The sequence below is a fragment of the Aulonocara stuartgranti genome (assembly GCF_965226115.1).
Source record: "Aulonocara stuartgranti genome assembly, chromosome: 8".
NCBI lineage: Eukaryota > Metazoa > Chordata > Actinopteri > Cichliformes > Cichlidae > Aulonocara > Aulonocara stuartgranti.
Genome location: NC_138959.1, coordinates 2424451 through 2451727, shown reverse-complemented (window position 1 = coordinate 2451727; position 27277 = coordinate 2424451). Strand labels below are relative to the sequence as shown.

General features: G+C 43.5%; 1 protein-coding gene across 3 annotated transcripts in view; it reads left to right on the top strand.

The window, feature by feature from the left end:
- grid1b (glutamate receptor, ionotropic, delta 1b) overlaps positions 1-27277 on the top strand; it is a 601213-nt gene that overhangs the window by 11512 nt on the left and 562424 nt on the right. For all 3 annotated transcript variants that reach the window (XR_014278519.1, XM_082544624.1, XM_082544623.1), the window contains exon 2: positions 8701-8856. Coding sequence is in view for 2 of the 3 variants with exons in the window: in XM_082544624.1 (XP_082400750.1) it covers positions 8701-8856 (156 nt within the window). In the remaining variant the exon portion in view is untranslated. The remainder of the gene's footprint in view (positions 1-8700; positions 8857-27277) is intronic.

Below are 27277 nucleotides of genomic sequence, written 5' to 3'. Positions count from 1 at the left end.
TTCTGCCATCTCCTTGAGTTTTGTTTCCAGTTGGGGTGTGTGTGTGTGTGTGTGTGTTGGAGGACTTTGGAGGATCCGTAAAGGTTGGATTAAACCAAGTACTGGTAAAGATCTAAAAATAAGAACAGCCCCCCTCCTCCTACCTGGTTAATGAGCGTTCATTCTAATGATTTATCTTCAGTTTGCTGCAGTTTAGTCTGAAAACTGTATTTTATTTGTATATTGTGTAGAGAAAAGCACAAACAAAGACGAGAGTTGAAAATCCTCATCCACAATCATAAAGTGTAATTACTGCCCTGAAAAAGAGAAATACATGCTTGCATATTTTCCCACTTGGCTCTAGTGTCTGTTTTTTGTTTGTTTGTTTGTTTTAACTTTAATATAAAAATAAAATAATTATTTCATCTCTTGTGCTGCTCACCAAACTGAAAAATGAGCCTCTCGGCTCCACGTCGTTCCCCTGTCTTAAAGTAGCTTCACTGAAAGTTTTAACTTTGGAGTAAAATGTGTGTAGATGATGGAGACGGTTACACTGCTTCACTTTTTCCTCTTTTGATGTTGCTGTCAATCATTTGACTTCTTGCTACAAATGCAATGCATAAATAATTGGAGGGAAATGTTCTTCTAAATAAAATCTATTTGCTGGCAGCAGGTGGTGGGAAATAAAATCTGAGAATGTGGTGACCCAGTGAGAGTCCCAGCCGCTATAAAGCCTTTCTGAGATTAATGGGTCAAGCAAGAAGCCAGACTTTATGGTCCCAGCTCTCAGAAGCTGCTAAATCCCCAAATAAAGCAGCTGCTTTTTCTGGTTTATATATATTTTTTCCCACCCAGCTTGAGCTCTGGGACTCGCAGCCCTGGACTCCTGGTTGATTACCTGCCAGCGAGAGGCGGGGGCTTGATAAACTTAGCCGCTCCAATACATTGTTTTTGCATCAGTGGTGAATAAATGGTTTTTGGCTGCTGGCTGGTGTGAAGTTCCCACCTTGTACGTGGCGTAGAAATGTTTGCAAATATGCTGGAAAGGTCAGCCAAGCCACACATTAATTTTCCAACTTAAACAGGATTCCCACATTTCTGTGGCCTTTATTAACCGTTCAGCTTATTCATAAAATTCAATAATCCAACAAAGTTTGTAAGCCGTTCTGTGGAGCAAATGGATATCAATAAACTGTGGTTTAAATGCCAAGAAATACTGTGACAGCACGTTTTTAAGGCATTTATGTAATACTGGTCGATACCCAGCTTTCATGCATGTGAGATGGTATCGTGAGCGTCATGTCTCGATTATAATCGTCATTCCTCATTAAAGCTTGCAGAGGCCAGATTGTTGCTGGAACAGCAAGCCTGTCAGATTAAAATGCATTTGTTCTTAGACTGCATTCACCTGACAGTCATGTATATAAAATCTTTATTGTCCCAGGAGACAAATTTGCTTTCAGTCTGCACAGTTTTGTCTCACCAGGCGGACCGCCAAGGCAGAAGGAAAGAAGCTCCTGCCAAAGAGAGGCTGTCCTCCAATTTAAAGTGGAGTATGTGAGGACAGATGGACGCCGGGATTTTTGAAACGAGTGCGGATTGCAGGGGTGATTTGTGCAACTCACTATAGCAGGTGTTAAACATGCGACGGCTCTTTTGTTGCGGTTTTAGGACTCGAGTGTAGGCAGACGAAAGAGTTTGCAGGCGGTGCATGTATGGCAGGACATATGTTTGCTTTTGTTGGGAACAGCATGGCGAAGAAGCAGGAAACAGGATGGGTGGAGTTACACTGGAGGAGGTTTGTGCTGTGAGAGAGATGAAAATAACCCGTAAGATGCAATTCACCTGTTCATTAATAAAGTAATCCGCACAGCTGTTTAGTGAACAGTCATAATTTAAAGTTGAATATCCTCAGTCTGATGTAGTGAACCGAACACTTGGATCAGGGTTGGTGGAAACTTCAAATCGTGTCTTTACAAATGTCAAATGTCTTCAATTGTCCTGATTCAGGACACACAGCCTTGAAACGTGCTTGCAAAGCGATTCATAGAAATGGTGCCGACTTAATATGAGCAGGAGCCGTGACATCTCAGGCCTCAGTGCAGCGACGGTTAAAGCAAACTTTAATGAAACATCTGAGCTGAACGGCGCGCACGTCTGTGTTTGAACAGGGGCTTATAACGGCAGACATGAAAGACTCGAGCGCCTTTGGAGCTTTTCTGGTTTCACATGTGGCTCAGCTGCTTGGATTCCCAATTTTAAAAAGTTATCAGCACATCTTGGACCCACACATCTTTAAACTTGCGTTTCCCCACATGCTAGCTGCTGAGTCTGTTACAGATCTGAGACAAGGCGTTCGTTATCTTGCCCAAGAACACTTGGACATGCAGCCTGGAAGACTGAGATTGAACCACGGATCCCCTGGTTAGTACCTCCTAAGGCCTCGGCCACACAGGACTGGAGATCAGTTGGCAGCAGCTATGCGTATTCCTGAACTGATTGCTTTCTGTTATCAAGTCACAAAGAGGGAGCTGAGCCTTAAACAGAGCAGCAAGCTGCTCCCCTGGAGTTTGCATTGAACGTGTTGATTTGTTTGCAGGTAGTTAAAGTCGCTAGCTACCAGCCGAGCGGCCCTTTGCTGCGTGTCTTCCCTCACACTCTCCCTGCTTTGCTGTCCTCTCGTCACTCTCTAGTAAACTGGAACGTAAAAAGGCTTCAATCATTGGTCCATTCCAGAAGCAACAATCTGTTGGACTTGATCAATCCCAGGGCACCTCCCATTTTACCACCATTGCCCTCCACACTCTCTGAAGGGAAAATGATCAACCAAAAAACCAACAAAACTCAGGAAACACAGTGGAAGTGTGACGAGCTAACAGCTATTTACTGTTAGCTTGATTAAAACTCCCATCACCTGCATCTTTTTCTCACAGCAGTGATGAATCCTCTGCTGGTTTCTGTCACTTCCACAGCTGGTCCGTCACATTATTGTGTCCCCAGAAACACTCAGGCAAAAACTCCCCAGGAACACGGAGAGGCTGACCAAGGACCAGCTCAGCCGGAGAAACCCCGAGGTCCTCCTTTACTGAGCTGCACAATCCCACGGAAGATGGTCAACCCAGCTGCCACCCGCTATGTAGGCAGTTGGCAACAGTGAGAAGGAAAACCACCCTTTTAACAGGAAGAAGCCTACATATGTGAATAATCTTCAGAACATGCGGTCATACTTTACTCTTTAAGCTCCACTCTTCAGTCACCCGGCTGCTTATTACTGCGTCAGCCCCACTTTCTGCCACCAAAAACTGCCGAGTCAGCAACTCTAAAATCTGCCCTTTGTAATTGGGATCAAAGAGTTTTGAGGCTCATTAATCAGCCTTCAACTCTTTGTTGTGTTTCTTCGACTTTAGATTGATTGCACTTCACCGAGTGTTTGGTCTGCACTAATGTTTAGGTGCTGTCTAACTCCCCGGCAGATGATCGTGTTCGCTGTTTTCTTTATCAGTCAGAGGTTTTAAAGGGGACATGAAACGCGACACAAGGCTAATTTACACCACTGAGCCCTGCTCTCATAACCTGACATGGTGTGAAGCTGGATTTAAGAAAGAAGAGCTTAAAGTTTCAAAACACGTTTAGCGCCATCTTCTGTCAGTGTGGAACGTGACATCATGTGGTTGGTTGGTTGGGGCTGTTGGGATTAAATAATTTGCAGTGCTTCAATAATGCTATGCTTTTTATTAACCGACTTGCATTCGTTTATGTTAGCTAAGCAATGGCAGAACCGATAATACAGAGGAAAATAACGACACTAAAACTAAAAATCACTGTAATGGGACCTTGGAAACGATTCCGTGTGTTCCCTAATAATCCACCCTGGATGACACACGGAGTTCAACAACTTATTCGAACAAGGAACAACGCTTTCAAATCCGGGGACCAGGAGGCATACAGTGCTGCCAGGGCCAACCTGAGAAGAGGCATCAAGACTGCCAAGCAGCAGCACAGGAGGCGTATCGAGGCCAGGTTTGAGAACAACACAAACCCAAGGCAGGTCTGGGAGGGCATCAGGGCTATCACGGACTACAAAAGAAGAACACCATCACCCTCAGCCGACAGTTCTACTCTGGCTGAGGATCTAAATCTCTTTTATGCCCGTTTTGACAGGGAGAACACCGACCCTGTCCTGTCCCCTCTCCCCTCAACCGACCCTGCTCCGGTCCTGAGCACTCATGAGCTGAGGCGTGTGTTCCGGAGCATTAACACCAGGAAGGCGGCCGGGCCGGATGGAGTGCTGGGCCGGGTGCTAAAAGACTGTGCTGCGGACCTGGCGGACGTCTTCACCTCTATATATAACACCTCGTTGTCCTGTTCACTGGTACCATCCTGTTTCAAAGCAGCAACCATCGTTCCCATCCCAAAACAGTCAAATGTCACATGTCTGAACGATTTCAGACCTGTGGCACTCACCCCCATTCCCGCCAAATGCCTGGAGAGACTGGTCATTAAACACATCAGAGCTGCTTTTCCACCATCCCTGGACTCGCACCAGTTTGCATACAGGGAGAACCGGTCAACCGAGGATGTGATCGCCACAGTACTGCACACATTACTGAAGCACTTGGAACACAGGAACACAGGAACACCTATGCACGGCTCCTCTTTGTAGACTACAGCTCGGCTTTTAATACCATCCGGCCATACAAACTCCGTCCCAAACTCCACCAACTGGGACTTAACTCCTCTCTGTGCAACTGGATTGTGGACTTCCTCACTAACCGTAGACAGAGTGTCAGAGTGGGTAAGAACACCTCTTCCACCCTTGTGGTCAACACCGGTGCCCCTCAGGGGTGTGTTCTGAGCCCTCTGCTATACACTCTCTTCACCCATGACTGTATTTCCTCCTGCGCGTCCAATCTCATTGTTAAGTTTGCAGATGACACTACAGTGCTCGGACTTATATCCAACAATGATGAGACAAACTATAGGACAGAGGTGCAACAACTAGAGTCATGGTGCCACGACAATAACTTGGTCTTAAACACCAAAAAGACCAAGGAGATCATTGTAGATTTCCGGAAGAGGGGTCATAACAACCATCTGCCTCTCTTCATTGGCAGTGAGGCGGTGGAGAGGGTGAGCAGTTTTAAATTCTTGGGGGTAACTGTGACCGAGGACCTGTCCTGGGGCAACCATATCACCTCAGTTGTACGGAAGGCCCAACAGCGCCTCTACTACCTGAGGAGACTGCGGAGCGCACACATTCCCAGATCTCTGATGTTGAACTTCTACAACTGTGCCATCAGCAGCGTTCTGACGTATGGATTTCTAGTGTGGTTCCCCAGCTGCACCAAGGCCGATCAGCAAGCACTCCAGCGGGTGGTGAAGGAAGCTGGCAGAATTATTGGAACAAGTCTGCCAGAGATCAGTAATATCTTCCCCACTCGCTGTCTGAGGAGGGTGCACAGTATCCTGCGGGACCAACATCACCCTGCGCGCCACCTTTTCCATCTGCTGCCCTCAGGGAGAAGGTACAGGTCTATACAGGCCAGAACATCCAGACTGGCCAACAGCCTGTATCCACAGGCTGTGAGGCTCCTGAACTCTCTGCCCCCCTCTCACGGACAATAACCATATCCAACTTCTTAATAGCAATGAACTGGTCTGCATTGGTGCATCATATCTTTATTCTCTTCCCCCTCCTGCCCCCCCCCCCCCCCCTCTTTCTTAAATAGATAACTATCATATCTGATATCATATCTCACAGTACAATAATATTGAATGGGTTGCATTGTTGTATTTTGTCATGTTTCTCAGGTCTTTGTCTGAATTTCTACGAACATTATTGCTAAGGATTGTCTTATTGCATTGGAGTCACACTGGGTTAAATATGTACACTTGGGTTTTAAGGGGTATTTATTATTTTCTTCTTTTTTTTTGGGTTGTATGGAAGCCCCAAATGCAATTTCATTGTTCTTGACAATGACAATAAATAAATAAATAATACTAAATACTAATGGTGTGGCTGGTGTTTAGTGGGGGAGTCGTGTGTTTTAGCCTGTTGGATGAACTTGCCCTTTAATTGTGCCAGTTTCCTTGCAGCAGACAGTGGCAGAGAGCCTGGGAGGTTTGACTGTGAGCTCACAGAGAGACCCGTGGGTCTACAGTCCACCTCCTCTCCCCTTGGCACTCATTATTAATTAAACTTGTTGAAGTTTGAGGCTCACCAGTTTGCTGTGGCTGCGAGCAGAAATATAAACCTCACATCAATCCCCCCACCGTGTCTCTGACAAGCCTCATTCTTAATTGAAAACGCCCGACTGACTGCAATTTCAAAAGTGGATGATTGATTGATCAAGCCCAGAAGCTAGACAGCGTCCCCTGCGAGGAAGGCCTTCAAATCCACAGTGAGGCTGAGCAGAGTTCATTTGGATACTCGGAGAGATGAATGAGCACAAGCAGTCTGGCAAATTGAATTCTCACTCGTAGGCAGGAATTTCTTAATTGTGCGTGACAAATTTCCCAAACAGAATCTGGAAAGTTTCATCAGCCCGTCCATTTGTCTACCCGTCTGCCCCTCTCTAGGCCTATTGGTCCATTTCTGCCCTCGATCCGCTCGCATAGATGTTTAAAACCGGACAGAAGCTCATTTTATACATGTTTATTATTCATTTTCTCACCACGATTTCCCCTTTGGCTTTTTCATAAAATGAAATGCATGCATCATCTCAACGATGGGGCTCGTGAGCGTCGTGCAGTAAAACACTCCACCCAGATCCTGAAGTCTTTCTCAGCTGCAGCAGCTGTTGATATCTACTATCAGACCCCGCTACTGGTTTGATAGCTGGAGGCTCTACCTCCCATTTTACTTTTAAAAAAACAGAGGAAGCGCAAGTAAACCGACAGTCTGAGAGAGAAGAGCTCTACTGAGGTCTTTAAGATATGTGGTCTGATTACTCGATAACTTGTGCTTGTATGTGAGGAGACGGATTCAAGGACACGATTGAAATCAACTGTAGCGCTTTTGGGATTTTAGTGGTTTGTTTGCATCATCGATGTTGTGTAAGAAAGGAGTTCTTGTTTTGGGGGGTTTCAGGTGGCTGAACATGGTCTGCTCTTTAGCATCATTCTTGTCTCTTCAAAAAACGGAACAGGGGAAGTAGGGGTGGGCGATATATCGAATATACTCGATGTATCGCGAGTTGTTCCGCATGCGATAGTTAAAATGGCTCTCAGTTGCCATGGCAATATTAAGCCATCTACATGTAATTTACTGTAAGTATTTTTTCCCACACGCTGCGAATACATCATTAATAACCCCTCCCAACCTGAAAATGTTCTACCTGGTGCACTGCGCTGAGCATGTGTGTTTATATGCTATCAGAGAGGGGAAAATATGGCGACGGCAGGAGTTTCAGACGAGCAAGAGTAAGAGACTCGCTGTTTGGATGTCGAACTAAATGCAAAACAAAGGGTAGCAGTACCCTGAAATTATTCCACTTGTAACGGCAGTCTGGCGATGAAGGAGCAGCTAGTAGGTCCAGCGGGCGTGTGGTGTGGAGGTTAGCCGGATAGCTCGAAGCCAGTCAGTTAAATCAAACAGCGTTACATCGGTAAGGTTTCTCCTGAGAACAGAACACGAGCAGCATGTAATAGCTGCCGCTGTACTCACACACCCACTAGGAGACAACAGTAGGGCAACCCCCCACCTAGTGGTGCTATAACACCATAAGGGTTATTAAACACTGCATAATTAAAACAGTCTTAAACTGCCTATCAACATCTCCCCACACACCAAAGAAAACGTTAATTAAACCAGCGGTGCCACCCGTGACTGTTCTAGATCAGTCGTTTTTTTAGTCACTATCTAGATTTTATTTCTGTAATTTGAGTTCATCACATTTTATACATTTTTATATCTTACAAGTAGCAAAGAACACTTTTTTTTTTTTTTTTTTTTTTTTTTAATTTCAATCGTTTTATTTTGTCTCGTGAATTCTTTCTTGATGTATTTTTGTTTGTTTGTTAAAGGTCTGCTGTTGACCACAGCGAGAGACTTACTTTCACAGTAATTGATGGTTAAAAATTGGTTAAAATAAAACATTTTATTCAGATTTTCTTGTATTTGAAGCAGGAAAAAAATACTGAATAGTTGACATAAATGAGTGTACCCGTGCAGTTTTAGGCACTATATGGTTAAAAATAACATTTATTTTTCAAGGATATTTAAACATATTGTGATTTGTATCATGTATTGCGATATAGCCCCCCCGCCCCAAAAAATATCTTGATATTAGGTTTTTCTCATATTGTCCGGGCCTAGGGTAGCAGCTCCGACGTCTTTGTCCAAAGTCCGGCATGAACTCAGATTGTTGTTCTGTCCCCCCATCGTGGATATGACTGAAGAAACGATAAACCACGTGTAATTCTTTGATTAGTAGCTGTCATGAGAATGCTTAGCACATTCATACCTTACAGTAATTACAGTATGGCGCTTCTTTGGTGATGGTATACACAACACTGTTAGTGACTGCAGGAGTTCAGTGGTTTGTACTGATAAAGGACCGGAGACCATGTGTTCTAGCTGACAGGAAATTTGAATACTGATTTTTGCTGAGATATTTTTTTTTTTCTGTGGAGATAATAAAATGATATTTTGGTGGTATTTTCAGTAGAGCAGTGTTTGAGTCCTTAACCTGTTTACACTTCCTGTTTCTACCTGTCCAGGTGCGATATTTGAGGAGAATGCAGTGCAGGATGATCAGGTGTTCCAGCTCGCCGTGTCTGACCTCAGTCTGAACGACGACATCCTGCAGAGTGAGAAGATCACACACTCGATTAAACTCATCGCGCCCAACAACCCTTTCCAGGCGGTGCAGGAAGGTAAGGCCGCTGCTGCGTTTACGTCACGTGATGGCGGGAGTGTCAGATGATTTTCGACCGCAGTGCTTTCTGCAGTTTCCTGCTTTCCTTGCTTCTTACACTCCTGCCTTGGACTGTTAATCTTTAGATTGTGCGGGTGCCGCCTCTCGCTGAGGTATCCTCACAGCTAATGACCCAGGTATCAACCTCCTAAATGCTGTTTAAATCACGGCAGCTGCAGCCGCTCTGCCAGAGCTCTCAGAGGACGCTGTTTGTCTTTCATGCAGCTCCACAGAGCCCGTCCTTTGCCTCTTCTTTCCTGTTTCTCAGGGTTTCCTCTGAGATTCATTCTCTCCGTCTTCTCTCTCTCCCTCGCTGTTTTCCCTGCAGAGGAAGCTAGGGGGAAGCACTGAGCCCAGCTGCACAGACGGCCTCTCAGCTTTGAGAGGAGCTCGTGTGGCTGTGAACACATTTGTTTATGTGTACGCTCGTTGCTGCAGAAAAGGCCGTGATGATGTGGATGATGAAGCTTAGACTGGAGGATGCTGATTGTTTTGCTGCAGTTAATGACGATGATGTTGATGCTGGTGATGAGACGACTATTGTGACGATAATGGATATAACTGGTATTGATAATGATGCTGATGAATGTTACAATGGTGCTGATTATAATGTGAGTGTCGAGGATGAGGATCCCTGCAGTGATTAGGATGACGATGATTAAGGGGTATTAATATGTGTGTGTGGGGGGGGGGGTGACGCCGTCGCAGACACGAAAGAGGATGAAAGCGTGGTGCTTATGCTGGTATTGCCGTTCGAGGATGATGGTGATGATGCACTTGTTGCAGCCGGTGTTCATTTCGACACAATTTCTTTCTGAAAATATCTCAAGTTCAGCTTCGGTTTTCTTTATTTGCACCCACAGGTAGATCTGGTTTGCAGCAGGTAAGTCATCCATCCTCAAATGCACATTTTTCAAAGCGACACAAACAACAGATAAGTGTATTACAACACAGCGCTGGGGAAAATTGCTTCCACATCATGTAAGATATATAAAAGCTGCGATTTGTTCATCTGAGTGGTGGCTGCTGGAACAAAGCTGTTGTTATACTCTGAACCGCTCAGCACTTTGGGACTTAAAAGCTTTTGTCCAGATGGAAGAAACCAAATCTCAGCGGAGTTGGCAAACAGTGATGAAGTCCTGAAGTGAAACCGAATATCTGCTGTAGTCGTGCCGTGAACAGGGATGTTGGGTTAAGCTGTCCGATCAGCTGATCAGCTTCAGCATCTATTAATTTGACTGAATGAGTTTCTGCTCTTTACAGATGAGGATCCAAACTGTGACACTGAGAAAACAGGACAAAGCAGATTCAGTAGAAGCTCGATAGAATAAAAATGCATAAGCAATGCAAAGAGTTTCTAAGTTTACCTCCACAGACTCATACCAGACACATTTAGGTATGGAAATGATCCAACAGTACATGTAAGCACGGGTAAAATCCTGATTTTGTTCCAGTTGTGGCTGCTGTCAAAAATCAAGCCTCGTCTCGATTGCTGCAGCTTGATTTGTATCAGTTAGCCGGGCCTCCATTGCTCAGTCACAGTAAGAGTGCAAGTTTAGCAGATTGTTTACGAACATTTTAAAATCCTTTTAGTTTTAAGTCTCGCAGGCCAGAGCGTAAAAGATGAAAGACGTGTGTTTCATCTTTTGCGCTCTGCGCTGTGACCGTGCAGCGCTTCAGCCCTGTTGTTGTGCTTTAAGTTTTATGATGTGAACGTTTCTGTCCGCACTTTCACATCGTCCATCATAACTTTGGGATGCATCAGCTCATTGCTGTGAGAAATGGACCTCGGTGCTCTGATGTGCGTGGTCTAACCTCCCACGCCTGAAAATCATGTCACAACAGCGTGCATTTGTCTCCGCTGCAAATTAACATCAGCGAAATCACTTTAGCGCCCGTCGCAGCGCTGGAAAGCAGGTGACTAGCTCAGATGGTGATGAACACCTTCACATTAATCAGCTGTAAGACTAGCTCGGATTTAATTGGTCACTTCCTCCAGAAAGCTCATCAGAGTCAGTCAGACCACACAGAACCGAGCTGTCACCTTAATTAGCTTTGTGTTTTCAAGTGGAACTTGAAAAATGTGGACTTCTTCCTTGTGTCAGGGAAACGAGGTGCAGTAGAGGTAAATATAATAGAGAAAATATGGCGTTGAACTTGTTCACTTGAAAGCCTGGACCAGAAGATTTGGATCAGGTGCAAACAGGTGTTTCAGAGGAGCTGCGGTAAAACTGTCAGTTTTGCTCCTGAAGATGGTTAACGGTGGAAAATGAGGGTAGATAAATCTCCCCAGGCTGCATACGCCCTGTAATTTTTAATTAACAGAAATCTAATTACAATATTAATAGCATTTTGATTGTGCTGTGAAGTGCACTCGTATTACTGAGTTGACACCACTCTCTCAGGCGGCATCTGATGCTAGCACGGTGATGGTGACTGGAAACAACAGCATGTTGACTTTTGACTCTTCTGTCACGGATGTAAATAAATCCTTTACAGCACAAAGGACTCCCTGAAGCAAAATGTCAAGTGGAAACAGCCCCGATTAAATCACCCTGAGAGCAGATGTTGGGAATTTGTTTGCACTGGATTTGTTCTTTCTGCACACCACAAGGTGGTGTTTGTAGGTGGTGCTGTGTCTATTCAGTCGTGGTGCACATCTCTGCTCTTGAATGCAATAAAAAATAATAAAGTTCCTCTTCTGCTTTTTGGCATCAGATTTTCTCGTGTTTGAGTTTGGCACCAAACTGGATTTTATTTCATTTCATTATTTAGTGCGCTTTGTTGTTTGTGCCAAAATATTCTCCTTTAGAAACATTAACCCTGCAGACAGAAAGTACAGTTTCCCAGTGTGAATGTTTAAATGATCAATAATTAATAAGTAAATAATTCCTGAGATTTCCATGCAGAGGTCTCAAATATAATGTGATGACCTCGTCATAATAATCAATATATGGAAAACAGGAGTCAGAGCTTGTTCAGTATTCAGTGAAAGTTTGGAAAGCTGAAAATATTCTCACCGAATCCTGCAGTCGAAATAATTCAGCCGTATGAAAACGTACTTTTAAACTTACAGGAACAAAACATTTTGATATTTATTGACATCATGTTCAGTGACTCAGACACACAGGAGAGCTCATTAGCATGATATCAGGTGGTGTGTCCTTGTGCATTTTAATGGCTGTGACATGGCGCGCATGAATATGTATGTGTGTGTTTGCATCAGTGCTGCCCTCTCAAAGGGCACGGAGTCGGGTCTCGAGTGGACGGGAGCCACTCACGTTTGTCTGAATCAGATCCGTGTCAGCTCAGCGTGAGACCTCCTGCTCTTTGTTAGAGACGACACAAACACTCATTTTATTTCCTCTGCCAGCTCATCTCATCCTCTGACCCGACAACAGCAGCACAGCAGAGAGCCGTGCTTACATCTGGGAGGAAGGCTTATTTATTAAAAATAAATGGATAATGGCAGTAGTAATAGTTTTAATAGTAGTAAAATCATCTATCATGCTGTACATGCATCTTGTTTTGTTTTCTAGATAACGGCCTAAATAGAAGCCAGAAGTATTAAATTAGATGATCTCTATCGTTTTTAGCTGAGACAACTGCAGGAAGTAAAGCATCTAAGGACAGGAAAATGAGGGAGGGGGGGCAAAGAAACCAGGGACATTAGAAACCGAGGGAGGGAGAAAGTAAAGAGGATGAGTGGGAGACGGGGGAATGATGGTTCAGATGAAGAACAATTAAAGAGGGACAAAAAGGAAGAAGGTATTATCAACGTGTGTGTGTGTGTGTGTGTGTGTGTGTGTGTGTGCGTGCGTGTGTGTGTGTGTGTGTGTGTGTGTGTGTGTGTGTGAGAGAAAGTGGCGGGGGGTGGTCAGTGTAAGTTTTTGTGTTGTCAGCTGACTTAGAGCCCCGTCACCTTTATTATTTCTTCTCAGTTTGTGTGCGTTTGTCCTTTAATGTGTAAGATGAGACCTTTGGCCTTTCACGTGAGCCGGGTTTACTTCCTCACTTAATAAAAATATCCCTCTGAATAGAACCAGTCACACAATAGGAGAAACCCAGTGAGCCAGCATGTGTTGGCATCATGAAAGAGGAATAAAGGAAGACATCCGTGTGAATGTAAATGTACTTATTATATTTATCTCTCTACGTGTGATCAAACTACTATGATGTTATAAAACAAGCTGCGCAGTTCTAGACATGCGGATCACTTTTTAAGCCTGTGCAACCTGTGAAGCTAGTGTCAGCTGTTACATTACGACTCCAGCCCTTCACCTTCTTGCTCCAAAAACCCTTCATAGCTGAAACGCTAATGGTGAAGCTTCAAAATGCGATCATCTTGTACCATCGATGGTAGTAGTGTAAGCTAACAGTCTTTGGTTTTCTGCCTCTGAATTCAGCAGCTTTTCTTAGCGTGTTTTTAACTTTGCCACAAAGTCAGTCAGAGTGAGTTCACTTTACAGGAATGTGCTTTCATTCTCGTCATGGCTGGTGTGGAAAACCTTTTCTTTACATCTGTGCTGTTTGCAGCTTGATGAGCGTCTGTCTGTGGTGACATCTGAGGTGCTCTCCCAGTGAGAGTGACTGGGAACAGGGAGAACCTAGCATGGCTGAAGACTCTCAGACGAAGCTGAAACTACAGCAAGTAAACTGGATGAATAATACCAGTTCATTATTTTCCCCACATTATGTCTGTTTTCACTCTAATATTGTCAGGTGCCAACAAATGACCAAATCCGAGGTTTTGGTACTGGATCCAAACTTTAGACAAACTTGATTTTTGGTAGATTGTTGCCAAACATGATCAGATTATCTGCTCATAGACTATGGAGTCGTCACATTACAAGAATGCGACTGATTGACAGAAGCAAAGTCTGAAATAGAAGTCCAATATTACAGAGAAGTATCTTCATGATCAAAACCTCACTGCTGTAGAGAAACTGTGAGAAAACGTCAGTGGATTTAAATGCAAGTATAAATCTATACATCCAACAAGAGTGCGTCTCCTGCAGACAACCCTCGGGCTCTCTCCCGTCGTGCATCCATCCATCCACTGCTCCTCTCATTAACTGCTCTTTCTCACAGAGATTGTCGTAATCAGCCTGTTTACTCTGATAGGAGCGGCTCTTCATCCGCACTCGCAGATACGCAACACTTTAATGCTATCGACAAACCCCCCAAAGGAAAATCTCCCTGAATCCATCTGTCAAACCAATCCGCTCGGATTACACGCCTCGAGTTTTTCAACAAAGACGCCAAGACAGAGAGCTGTTTCTCCACCGACGCTAATCCTTTTAACTCGTATCAGCTGCGTTTTCACTGAAGACGCCTCGTTATCCCGCACGCGTTTGGCTTTGGCAACGACGCGGCGGTGACGCCGGGCGGCCCGGGCCTCTCTGACCCGCCGTCTGTAATGTGATGAACTTTTCAATGCTGCTCACTAATTCTTTAATTGGCTTTTCAATTCAAACAAATTAGGCTAATTGTCTTATTATGATCTGTCCGACTCGGCTCAATAACTGTATAATTGGAAGAGAAATGACTCGACCTGGGAAGTCAGTGATGGAATTTGACGCTTGAGTTTGGCTTTATTCTCAGTTTTCTTCTGTATTGTTGTTTGCACTCGTTTCTCCGTTCACATATTTCTGTTTCCTGTTTGTCTGCACCCTTTCTCTTACTCAGTTTCTTTTTTTAATTCTTCATTTAATGCTTTTTTGGTCTCGTTGGTTCTTAATTGCCTCTGAAGTCCTTTGTGCCTTTTACAGTTTTAATTATTTGTCTTCTATTGGGTGCTTCCTCTTTGCATTATTAAAGTTATTTTGTTATTATTATTTTTACAGTGCTTCTGTTCGTTGTGGTTACTCCTTAATGTCTCCTACTACAGCCAAACAGTTTTTTCAAACACGCCTCCTACACCAGCGGTCCCCGACTCCCGGAGCACGAACCGGTACCGGTCGATGAGCCGTTTGGTACTGGGCTGCGAGAGTTGAGGCTCAGGTGTGAAATTTATGGTTTTCAGGGGTTTTATCGTTAATAATAATAATAATAATAATGATAATAATGATAATAATAATAATAATAATAATAATGGATACTTTATTGATCCCCATGGGGAAATTACTTGTTTTTCTCTGCATTTGACCCATTCACTCAGTGAAGCAGTGGGCAGCCCACTAAGCAGGCGCCCGGGGAGCAGTGTGTAGGGACGGTACCTTGCTCAGGGGTACCTCAGGGTAGCCGTTAAGTGGATTTGAACCGCCGACCTTCCGATCATGGGGCGACCACTTTACCTACTGAGCTATCCCTGCCCAACAACTTAACTTGGTTTCCCTGGGTCTTTTCCAGTGTTGTAGTTTTGTGTCTTATTTTGAAAGAAATATTTAGATGTTACCATAGCGACCAGAGAGCCTTAAGGGGCAGAGAGGAGGATGTTACTCTCAATGTTGTTGGCGCATTTCAGGAGGACGCTAATAAAGTTGCACAGTAAATTCCCGTTTATTATATTTACAGAATACCAGTTTTTGTCTTGGTCGTATCATTTTATTTAGTTGTATTTGTCTGCGACACCTTAACAGCTGTTCCAGGAAAATATTGCATTTCAGAACTTATATTAGTGACGCGTGGACACACACACGCTCTGTTGTCATAAACCGAAATTTGTTTACTTGCTTATTAACTTAGTTGCTTAGCTAAGGTGTGTGTGTGTGTGTGTGTGTGTGTGTGTGTGTGTCTGCCTGCATTGGTTTGAGTGGCAGCTCCTGCTGTTGGATCCCAGCAGACAAATTGGTCTCATCTGTCCCACAGCAGCAGGTTCACACTCAGCCAAGGTTGATCAAGATCAGACGTGTTAGCTTGTGTGCAGCAGGTGGGACTGTGATCAGAGAAACTGGGTTAAAAATGTAAATTGGTTTTATTCTCCATGTTTCTGTTTGGATTTGGAGCAGGTTTTTGGAGCAGGTTTTTGCAGCCGTCTGTTGGCCGCTGAACTCCGCTGGTGAGTTCTGTCAGTTTCGATTCTTACAGCAGAGCACCGCCTCTCACCCGAGGTTGGATCATGTTCGTATTTGTGCTGTAAAAGGATCAGAACCAGCTCCTCTGCAGGTTCTGCTGAGCGGCTCTCCAGCTCACAGCAGATCCCTGAAGCAGAATAACTACAGTCGCCAGCTGCAGTGCAAGATGGAGGAGTTCATGCATGTCCAACTGTGGGAGGAGACGTTTCAGCAACACCTGAACATTAACAATGAGAAAAGATTGTTTGCAAATATGTTGCAGATGGCATAGAAAATTAAAACGGGGAAAATGCTTTTTTACTCGAGCACTGAGTGCTATACAACATGCCTCATTCACTCACATTTGTAGAAGCTACCTTCTATCTAATGAGCTTTCTCACATTCACACAATGAGGAACATCTGGAGGACCTTGGGTTTAGTATCTTGCACAAGGATACTTTAGCGTGCAAACTGGAGCAGCGGGGAATCAAACCACCAACCTTCTGATTAGTAGCTCTGCCTGCTGAGTTACAGTCACCACACATACACGTGAGAGCCCATGACATTTGCTCAGGTCACTAGTATGAGCAGAGATGCTGATTGCATTGGTTTTTAATGCGACTTTGTGAAATGGCACAAACAGAGTTAGAGGTGAGGTGGTTGGGTGTGTGCACAGGAGGGATGGTGGATTAGAGCTGCCAGAGGAAAAGACGAAGACCACAGAAGATTTGTGGATGTAGTGAAGGAGGACATGCTGAGGGTTGGTGTGACAGAGGAGGATGCTGGGATAGGAGGAGATGTAGGCAGATGATCCGCTGTGGCGACCCCTGAAACGAGCAGCCGTAAGTAGAAGCCTTAAACTGGTGCTATGGTCTGTAAGCTCACAGGCTGCTAAGTGCCAAGACTTTCTCTAGAATAGCTTGTTGTTTTTAACCCTATCTGATATTTTTGGATGAAATGGAAGGCCAGGCTGACACGCTGGACTTCAAAAAAGGTTTTGTGGCTTTATGTCAGCCAGCTTTCACAGTCTAGTGTGGAGGCAGCACAGTGATGGCCAAAGACACAGAATGTAACGACTGCATGTCACTGTATCGACCATGTATTGTGCTATCCATGGTTACAATGCATGCATAACAATAGTTAAAGCATGCATGAGGACTGAGCACTGCATGAAGTCTGCATTGTGCCTAACATAAAGCAGAGTTAAAGGGTATGCACACAGCCTGGAAACATAAGCAGCAGGAGCAAATTGTTAGGTATGCATGCTGCAGTGAAGGCATCTGACAGGGACAAGCATAACCTATAAGCATGCACGATAATTCTTCAAAATTGCTTAAAAAAAAATCTTTTTCTAGCCGTAGCATTCGCCCCGGTGTTTACGGCCTGAAACATGTTGTCTGTAATACAATATTTAACATCTGAAGCCAAGCCGGCAGCATTTTCTCGAAGATAACTCGGCCCCTAAAGGATGATGTAAGCTGTGTTTTCATGTCATGCACTCAGCATCTGTGCTAACTTCTCACGCTCGTTGCATCTTGCTGTTGATAAGTATGGATCTACAATGCCGCTAATCTGAACTGTCAATTCACTCTGTGGTCTCTGTGCATCCAGACCAACAGCTCTGATGTTTGCTGTTTTTCTAAGCCAGACAGCAGTCGGTAATCACTTCACTCTCTGATCCGTCCTTGTTAGATGTCAGTGATCCAGCAACAAGGGGATTTGAAGGCCAGACCTACTTTTTTAAACTGTAGCCCCCAGTAGATGCGCTGAGCTTTAATTATGGCAATAACATCGTTACATTTACTGTGTTAATTTAACCTTATTTATTCTGCATGTGTGGGGTTGGACCAGCACATTATTACCTTTTATTCGCTCACCTCAAGGTTTATGCAGCTGCTGATTGACGCTGCAGATAAAATGCTACCGTTTGTGTGCCAAAACGTGGTCTGAGCAGATGCCTGTCGTCCAGAATTGTTCAAATTTGGAGAATAACATTTTCACTGGTTGATTCCAACTTGGTTTGGTTGTAACCATGTACGTCTGTGTAGGTTCTCAGTCATTCAGGTCATGTAATCTAAGGAGCTTGGAAAGAAACGCTGCTGGATTCTTGTAGGTTTCTTGAAGACTTTTAATCTGAGAAGCTTCTTCAGTTCTAAAATCAAATGCTGGAGAGTCCCAGGTATTCAAGCCCTAGTGGGAGTGTCCCATAAGAGGGTCGTTGACCCACTTGCCTGACCACATGAGCCAAGGTGTGTAAAAGGGTGTGGGTTTCAGGTGAAACCATTGTCAGACCTTGCCTCACCCTATCATGTGACTTATTGAGATCAACTGACCCAAGATGTGACTGAGACGTTAAGGCATCTGGGAATGATCTCAAAACTGCATCATAGCTCTCAGATAGTTGGTGTCATAAGCCCCGCCCTCTGTTCAAAGACGCTCGTTCACAGTGGTCATAGATGCCTTCTTTCACTCCTTTTTCAAACCTTTCTTTGGTGGTTTGATGAAAGCCCAGTTGGGATAACCAGCTTTCTTTACGTGTGGGTGTGTGTGTTTTTCCCTTCAGGCATTTTCTGCCCGGTGTTGTAGGGCCCTGATTACTCCAAGTTTGTGTACCGGAGGGTGATGGGAATGAAAGCGCAGGTACTGGTCTGTGTTTGTGGGCTTCAGGTAAACTGTTGAGGCTTCCATTCACAGCACACACGCACAGTCCAGAAATGGCAAACTGTTATCCTTTGGGTCTTCACTGGTGAACTTTGTTTCTATCCACTGAGTTTATGTAAACAGTGAAGGCTTCTACTTCTTCAGTTCTGAAGAAGGTGTGATTCTTGTACTTGTACCAGTGGCTATAGGTGCTGTCCCTGTGAAAGAGCCAAGAGCCTCACTTTCCACTTTGTCCATGCAAAGGTTGGCTACGATGGGTGACACCGGGGAGCCCATGGCACATCCATGTTTTTGTCTGTGGAAACCTTCGTTGTATTTAAAATATAAGGTGGTAAATCAGAGGTCTAACAGTGTGCAGATCTGATCAGGGGTGAGGCTGGTTCAGTTTTCTAAGGAGCTGTCTTGTTGTTGTTGTTGTTGTTTGACAGTCTCCACTCCTCAGTTGTAGGTATGCAAGTGAAGAGTGAGACCAGTGAAAAATAATGAATACCCAAACGGTAGGAACACCAGAGTTTTACACCAACTCTAAAAATACTTTTTAAGTCAGAATTTCAGAAATGTTCTCATCTTCCATGTTGTATTGAGGAGGTGGCGTGATACCAAGAGGCAAGATTGAAGATGAGGAAGGATGGAAAAAATCCACAAGGACAGTGATTTGAAGCTGAGGCCCAAGGCCGAGCTGCAATTCCTCCTTCACTGCCTCCCACACATGGCCGTGGTTAACGGTTGCAACGTTTGTTAGCTGTCTGAGCACCTCAGATAGTGTTTATGTAACTTTACCCTCTTTTTAAGGATTTTCTTTTTTAAAAAGGCTAACGCTGTAATAACTAAATGATTACTTAATTAACAGTTGCCAAAGAATGTCATCAGTGATTAGCTGACTCTGTGTTAGGCTGTCACAGAGTCTAAGAAAGAGAAAAATTCTCCACCCAAGTCATCAAAAGTACAACAGCCCTTCACACTGAAGCCTTTTAACCAGCAGTGTGATAGAAATGTAATTCTAAGGGGGGACATTTTTTACAAAATAGTGTTTTGGGGCAATGAGCAAACTTCTCAAGTAGTTTTTTTTTTTTTTTTTTTCCAAAAATTGACAAGCAGTTCCAAACATCCATTTTTCATGTCCCTGTAGAGAACTGAAATTTAGATAATGGTACAAAATAGCTTCACAAATAAAAGCCAGAGACAAGTGTCTCAGAAAACACACGACTGCTCATCTGACCAGGGAATGCCTCGGGATCCTCCAGGAGGAACAGGAAACTGTTATGATTTGAAATAGTCTGCTGCAAACTTCAGAAGTGGAAGATAATGGATCATCCATTTGGATTTTATTAATGCATAAAGTTTGGTGCAGGGCTACTTGGTGCTGATGCAGAAAGCTGGAGCTGCTCTTCAACTCACCTAAGTTTGGTCACTGAACTCCAACTCTGCATGATTTGTCATCTGGATGCTTTTTGGAAGATTTATGTGACACATATTGAGAATTCTGAAGTTCTGCAAATGTAATAAATTCTTTATTCTATTTGCAATAATTTGCAAGGAAGGATCCAAACACGACACCCTCAGACAGTCAGAATAGAGGAAAACCCCAAAAATTAACACGTTCTGACAAAGACTGGAGGAAACTGGAGCTACACGCACACACGTCAGGTATTCAAATCGTGTGGGGACATCTAATTGACATATTGCTTCCCCAGCCCCTTACCCTAACCATGAAAAATGAATGCCTGACCCCGACCCTAATCCTAAACCTAACTCAGTTGTAACCCTGACAGTAAAACCACATTTTGAGTCTCAAAAATGCCTTCAAATTTGTGGGGACTGGGATTTTGGTCCCCTAAAGTAAACTTCTGATTTTTGGTCCCCACAAAGATATGAATGCACGTACACGCACAAAATCAGGACTAATCATGAGTGGGAAACTTTAAACAAGATAAAAGAAACGAATCGAGGTCAACGAGAAAAGGGAAGGAAAACTGATTTGATATACAAACACAAAAACTAGAATAAAGTCAAAGTAATTTAGACTGAATTATGCTGTGTATCATGAACACATTTAAAATGTTGTACAGTAACCGCAGCTATAATTTTAGAGTATGAAGTGTGTGATCTACATAAAATCCTCCTCCTTGTTTTTTCATGTAAAAATATCACTGCACTGTTTTATTATGCAATAGATTTTCCTGCAGGAGAGCACATATTAGGCACAAAAGTCTATAAGAATGCTTTTACTGACCTTATTCATTAGATCGATTACCCATAACGTGACTGAGCTATATTAAATACAGGTTTTTTTTGCCATTCTTTCCTACTGTGAGATTCACAGCAGGATGGTGACTATTTTTTCTTCTCCCACGAAGGAGCTCACACTGGCTTCATGTCACCTTACCATAATAACAGTTTGAGAGAGGATAATGCTTTAGCAGTATTCGGTTTACTCTCGGTAGACTTTCTGCACGGGGAAAAGCCAGATGTGGTCACAGAGCAAGTCTCGCTTCTGTGGTGGCAAAAAGCGTTTTCAAGTTCATGCATACTGATGAGCTCGGCTGGATAACACGAGGAGGCTGACATTTAAAACAAAAGGTGCTCACGTCAGATCTTTCTCTTTTAAAGCCAATCTGAAGGAGAAGATACCCACGATGTTAAAGAGATCATCTAAAGTTCCCCGAAGGTCGTTTGATGTAGTTAATACCGTTTTTGATAATGTTATCAAAAGCGTCCTGCGGTTCCATGACACGGAAATCCTTTTAAACTCTTGACAATGCTGTGCGATAATTTTTTTTTTTTTTTAAAGCTTTTTTTGTCATCAGTGTTAAATTTGAATTTAAAGCCAACGCCCACTAAAAACACAGCACATAAAGCCAGAGGTGAATATTTCATAAACGTTAATGCGTTTCTCATTTAAACTATAACAGGTTTGTATGCAAAGGTCTTAAAATGGGCCATAAATCCTTTTCTAGCCTGTAATGGCTCCACTTTGATTCTAACAATCATTTTGTGGGAGATGGAGACACGTTTACAGCAGCCGAAATCTCATTTATGGAATGAAAGTCGTCAAAGTGAACAGAGCCATTCCAGCAGTTAGTTCTGTCTCCGAAAACACAGCCCAAGAGAAACCGAAGGCTTCCGCAGAAACACCCAAACTGGCTTCATTAGCATTCCGTGCTCTGCTTTCACATGGCAATTACTCACCATTAGCTTGTTTTTGTAGTTTATCAATGGCACAATATAATAACAGCTAAATTATCCTTGATTCAAAGTGCCATCTGTTTATTCTGTGATGGAGGCTTTTACTCTGCAGCTAGCTGGTTGTTATTAATCTCCAGGGACTCCTCAAGAGTCAGATCTGCAACTTGCCCTCCCCTGAGTGAGTTCGACTTTCTGCAGGGCGAGAAAGCAAGTAAAGAACGGATGATGTCGCTCGGCTGCTTGCATCCTGTCAGTTTGTCTCCGTTTTGGCTGAACTTCTTTCTGCCTACCTCTGTTTCCCCCTCTTTCTCCTAAAGCTCAATCAAACCTGTCAACCTCCTTGCTTCTGCAGTTTGTCACGCCCCTTCACTCTCACTGTATTTGCAGAGATTTCAGCTCACGTTTGGGAAGAGTGCCCTAAAATCTGTTTCCTGATGTCTTACTCCTGCAGTTATCGGTTTGATTGTGTTGTAGATTTGGCCACAAATTTGCTCTTTTTGCATAGAAACACAGGACCGGGCTAACCCACCTGCTATCTTAGCCTCGTTCAGCTAAAGCTAACTCTACACCAGTTGAAAAAACTACTGCCAACAGGCATCCATCAGACTTTAGCACAGATATATTCTGAGTTCTGGGTATGAATGCAAACATGTACCCTTTATTCAGTTATTAGAAGTTTGTGCAATGGAAAGTAGTTAGTGGATTCATCCCTCAACATCCCCCAGGCCACTGGCAACCCAGCTAGGGTTTGATATTGGTTGTATACTAGGGTTGGACGATATGTAAAAATTTTCCAACCAACAATTGTCAGTCCAATAATCAACGATGGGCAATATATTCGTGCATGCGCAGACTTTTTGATGGGCGGAGCAATGTAATCATGCACTGACTGATTTGTGCGTTTACAACACAGAAGAAGTCCAAACATAGATGAACGAACTTTCCCCCCCAAAAATTAACACGTTGATGCGGTGTTGAATGCGATTACGATTTTTAACTCAACCCATCTAGAGCGCACAATGAACAAACTTTGAACCAACAGCCAGAGACATTTCTGGGATTTTGAGTCAGTCTGCGCTCCAGATGGGTTAATTGTTAATCGTGTTAGTCGTGATGATGACGCGTTAACGCTGACAGCACTAAAAAAATTAAGTCACCAATTTGGGATTTCTTTGGCTTTAAACCAAATATAAAAGAGGTAAACCTAAGGATGTAACCAAAGCGGTGTGCTGCTTGTGCAGACGTATAGTGTGAGCAAAGTACTCAAACACGACTAACTTGCATGAGCATGCACGTGTCCACTATCTGGCTGAGTATGCTAGGCTATCACCAGCTTCTGCAGCTCCATCAACAAGCATATGGGCGCACTCTGAGGTGGGGGCATTTGCTCGCAGATGAAGAGGGTGTTTCTGTTGACTGCTTCTATTAGCTCCATCATTATTAGCAAACTTACTCATGGGTGAATAAATAAATCACCCTTGAAACAACAATTGACGATTGGACGAATATATTGGAGCCCATCTCCCAACCCTATTTAGGTTTTTTTTAAAATAAAATAAAAAAAGTCTTGATGCATCAAAAGGAAGTGAAAAATACAAGTCAAAAGACTGATAGGAGGTAAAAATCATGTCACATGACCAACCAGAAAGCCGTAAACACTAAATGCACACGTTTTCATAAAGTCAGTGGATTCCATACTGACAGCACTCGACAGTGACGAGCTTAAAAGGAGTCAGTCAGCTGCTGAGTAGAAGCTGCACGTTCAAGTAAAACCCAAAAGAAAAATATTAGAAATGGTCCTCTTGACTTTTTCTTGAATGAATAATGAATGGGGTTCGACTTCATCCATGTTTTATGTCTGTTTGAGCTTCAAGCTCCCAAAATGCCAGTTTCTTTGATACGTACACAAATCTTTTCATGACACCACATTGTGAATACGCTTATTTTCCCACATAGCTTCTCATGTTTTATTGTGCAGATTCTTTGTAAATGGGCCTCTCCATTATCTCCGCGTGGTTCCTCCTCCAGTCTGTGACTACAGTTTGGTCCAATACCATTGCTCCATAAACTCTGTTCTGTCAGTAGCAATAGCCATAATGGCCTGTCCTAAACTGCCCAACTCACTCATACGTGGGGAATTTACATCAAGCCGCCGTAAGACCGCAGGATCTGCAATGGGCTCATATTTTCTGTTCGTCAAAGCTAACTGGAGATGGGCTGACAGCAGTAAGAGCTTCAGTGGTATCATAGATCAGTAGTGGGCCATCTGCTTGTCATTTCTGATTGGGAACATAAATGTAACGCTCTGTCTTTTAAAGTCGCCGGTGACCGAGGATATTCAGATGGGAATGTCCAGGAGTTTGTACAGAGGTGAGGAAAGAAAGCAACGCTGCCAAATGGGGATTATACATTTTTCCTTTTAATTCTACTTGAGTCAGTTGATCTGTCCCGGCTCTGTGAACCACAGCTCATTGTTCTCACTTCACACATGCAGCTACTAAACACTTGAACTAATTAAATGGGCTTAATTTGCCAAATTTCTACAGCAGGCACAATTGGGTTTAATACTGTGATGACCGGGCCACTCAAAGTGTTAACAAGCTAGGATCAAAACCACAATTGCCTTATTTAAAACAGCAGCCACCCAGCTGGCATATAATATCTGTAGGCGATGAAAGGCAGGGGAGACGACGTGGTGGTGGAGGTGGTGGTGCTACGGTTGGTGGTGCTGGCAGTGAGGAACTGTAAGGGTGAGACTGTTAGAAAAATAATGAGCTGCGTGGGTTGTCTGTGTAACAGCTGCTGATACAATGCATCCTTTCCACAGCTTAATTGGCACATAACAATACTGTAGGGGCCCAACTTTGCCCAAAAGCACTGTTTTAAAGTATAGGTACATCTTTCCAAAGCCTGTCTGAAGTTTCCATTACCACCCTCTGTGGGTTCGTTAGATAGGTGGGTTAACTTGAAACTAATTTTCTGATGGATTTGAAGTGTACAAAGTAAGGATGCGGTGATGTTTGTGGAGCAAGTCACAGCGGTGCCGTGGCTCGTCACTGGGTCCTCGAAGGTGCTGCCGCTGTGCCCTTGAAAATAGAAGCAACACAGCATTGCATGTCGGACCAGATGGACTGTGAATCAGAAGGGTGTGAATGACAGATCCTGGGGAGCCCTGCCATCACAGTACCTGCAGACATGTCTTAGTGCCAGATCACAGGACACCTTCAGAGGTCGTGTTGTGTAGGGGCCTCAGGAATTATTCATTTTCTCTTTGATGTGAACGGTTTTCAGTTTAGCTGTTGGTTACTTAGTAACAGCTGCCTTTTTGGCTTTAGTGGGAATTATACAAATGATGAATATTATTGAAGCAGATCTCCAAAATCTGAGGTGAAGCAGGGCAACGTCGTGGTGTTGTGTGACTGTGAAGAATGAAAGTACAAACGCTGTTACTTACACCTTTGGAAACACTGGGCTTTAACCTCTAGGTGCCACGAATATTGCTTTTTAAAGGTGTTTTTACATTTTGCTGTAATCGCAGCAACCTTTCACCTGCGTAGGCTCTGCAAACACACATGGACTTGTTACTAGAAAGTGCCTTGAGCAGGACCAGAAGGGAATTTTCTAAATCTTGTAAGCCGCACCAGGGACTAAAGCTGTGTAACTCGGTCCACCCAGCTCAGGGACTGTCTCGCGTTTGAGATGAAGGCAGTGAGAATCTCATGATGGGACACAAAATATTCCAATAAATAAATAAAAAGCTTACGTCATGCTCTGTAACTGGCTGCTGGCTTGCTGCACAGTCATTTTACAGTCTGGTGATTATTACTTGGCCTGCCAGAAGGATTTGTTTTGATTCCAGCAGAAACACCCAGTTCATTTATTTGGATGGTGGACCGTCTTTATTTACAGTGATGACACGCTCTTCTGCTTCCCAGCGGGAGGGAAGGGCTTCGTGGGGGGAGTGGATCAGAGGCCCACGATGCTTCTGACAGATCTGCTCTGGCACAAACATGACAGATGAGATTTACAGAGTGGTTTGCTGCGATTTTTCAAGCATCTGGATTTAACACTGCTGAAGGGGGTTGAGTGGATGGTGGCGGTGAGGGACTTGGAAATTGGTTTGACTTTAACTCTGTGGTGTAGGAGATTGCAGATAAAGAGTTTGTTTGATGTTTTGTTTTCTGAGACTTGGCTCACTTTAGAAGAAAGCACATCTCTGTTCTTGTGTTGATACACTTCATGTCCTCGTTGTTTGCCTTGCAGCCTCTCTTTGCCACATGGAGATGAAAATGCTCTGGGCGGATAGGTAGATGAGGTTGAGGTCATTTCCTGTCTCTTTCAGACATTTTTAGCAACCAGTGTGGCAAACTGATAAGAGCCCCAGCCGGACCTGTCTTGACATACTAAAGAAAGACGTCAAAGTGTTACAGCTGGAGCTCAAGATATCAACAAAGAACATACAAAGCAACACATCACCTCATCTGGGCTTCAAACAGTCAGGTAACCATCTGGAGCTTAATTCTAAAAGATGTAATGAATTTTTTTTTGGCATTTATGGTTTATTTGCAGCACTGTTCTGTTGGACTGAAGTATTTAAACTACAGTACATGAGGAATTCAAGTTATTCTTTCGAATGAAGAAGCAAAATTAAATATAAAATACAAGTGTTACCAATCGGCATGTTATATTCTCAGTTATTTATCCAGTTATTAGGCCTGTGAGACGCAGATGAATAGTAAAATATAACAGTCAGAAATCCTCCCAACAGAAGCCAGATTACAAAAGATTTTTTTTGGTAATCGACTCCTCGAGTTCTGTCAAGTGAGTAATTATTAATCAACTAATTGATTCTGCTTTAGTCGGATGGAACCTGCCAGATGTTGTAATTGTAGCTCTGTCAAACGAGATATTCACCATTTGCAGATTTGGAAGCACCACTGGATACATTTATAGAACATAAATAGTGACATCACATAAAGTAGTGGAAGTGAGTTTTTACATGGTTCTTATGTGCAGGAATAGAGGATGAGTGTCTGACACACACACGTCCATCTGCCAGTATCAAAGTATTTAAGTACTTTAAACATACAGAAACTCAGACGTGCTCTTTGAAGCCTTGAGATCAGGACCTGTCTTAGATGTACTCCACCTCTTGTCGCTGGGAAGGCTCCAGCTCTCCTTGACCCTGAACTAGATGAGCTGAAGATGGATGATCAGGAAGTAGATCAGAGTAGAGAAAAGAGACACACAATTTCTCTGAATGTGATTAAAACAAAGAATTTTGACTCTGAGACACATCATGGTGAAAGTGTGGGCATGTACACTGAGTCACATGATATCACAACAGTAAGCTTCATTCAGATAAAGGTTCATCATCATCATCTTTATTTATGAAAGAAGAGTATGACTCTACACAATGATGACCTGTATTAGTGTTTCTCAGCTAGCTAGTCCAAACGGCGTGCACTCAAAGATGTTCTGGGGATGAATAATTGTGTCTTCTGAAATGATCATTTTTAGTGACTCAGCAGAATCAG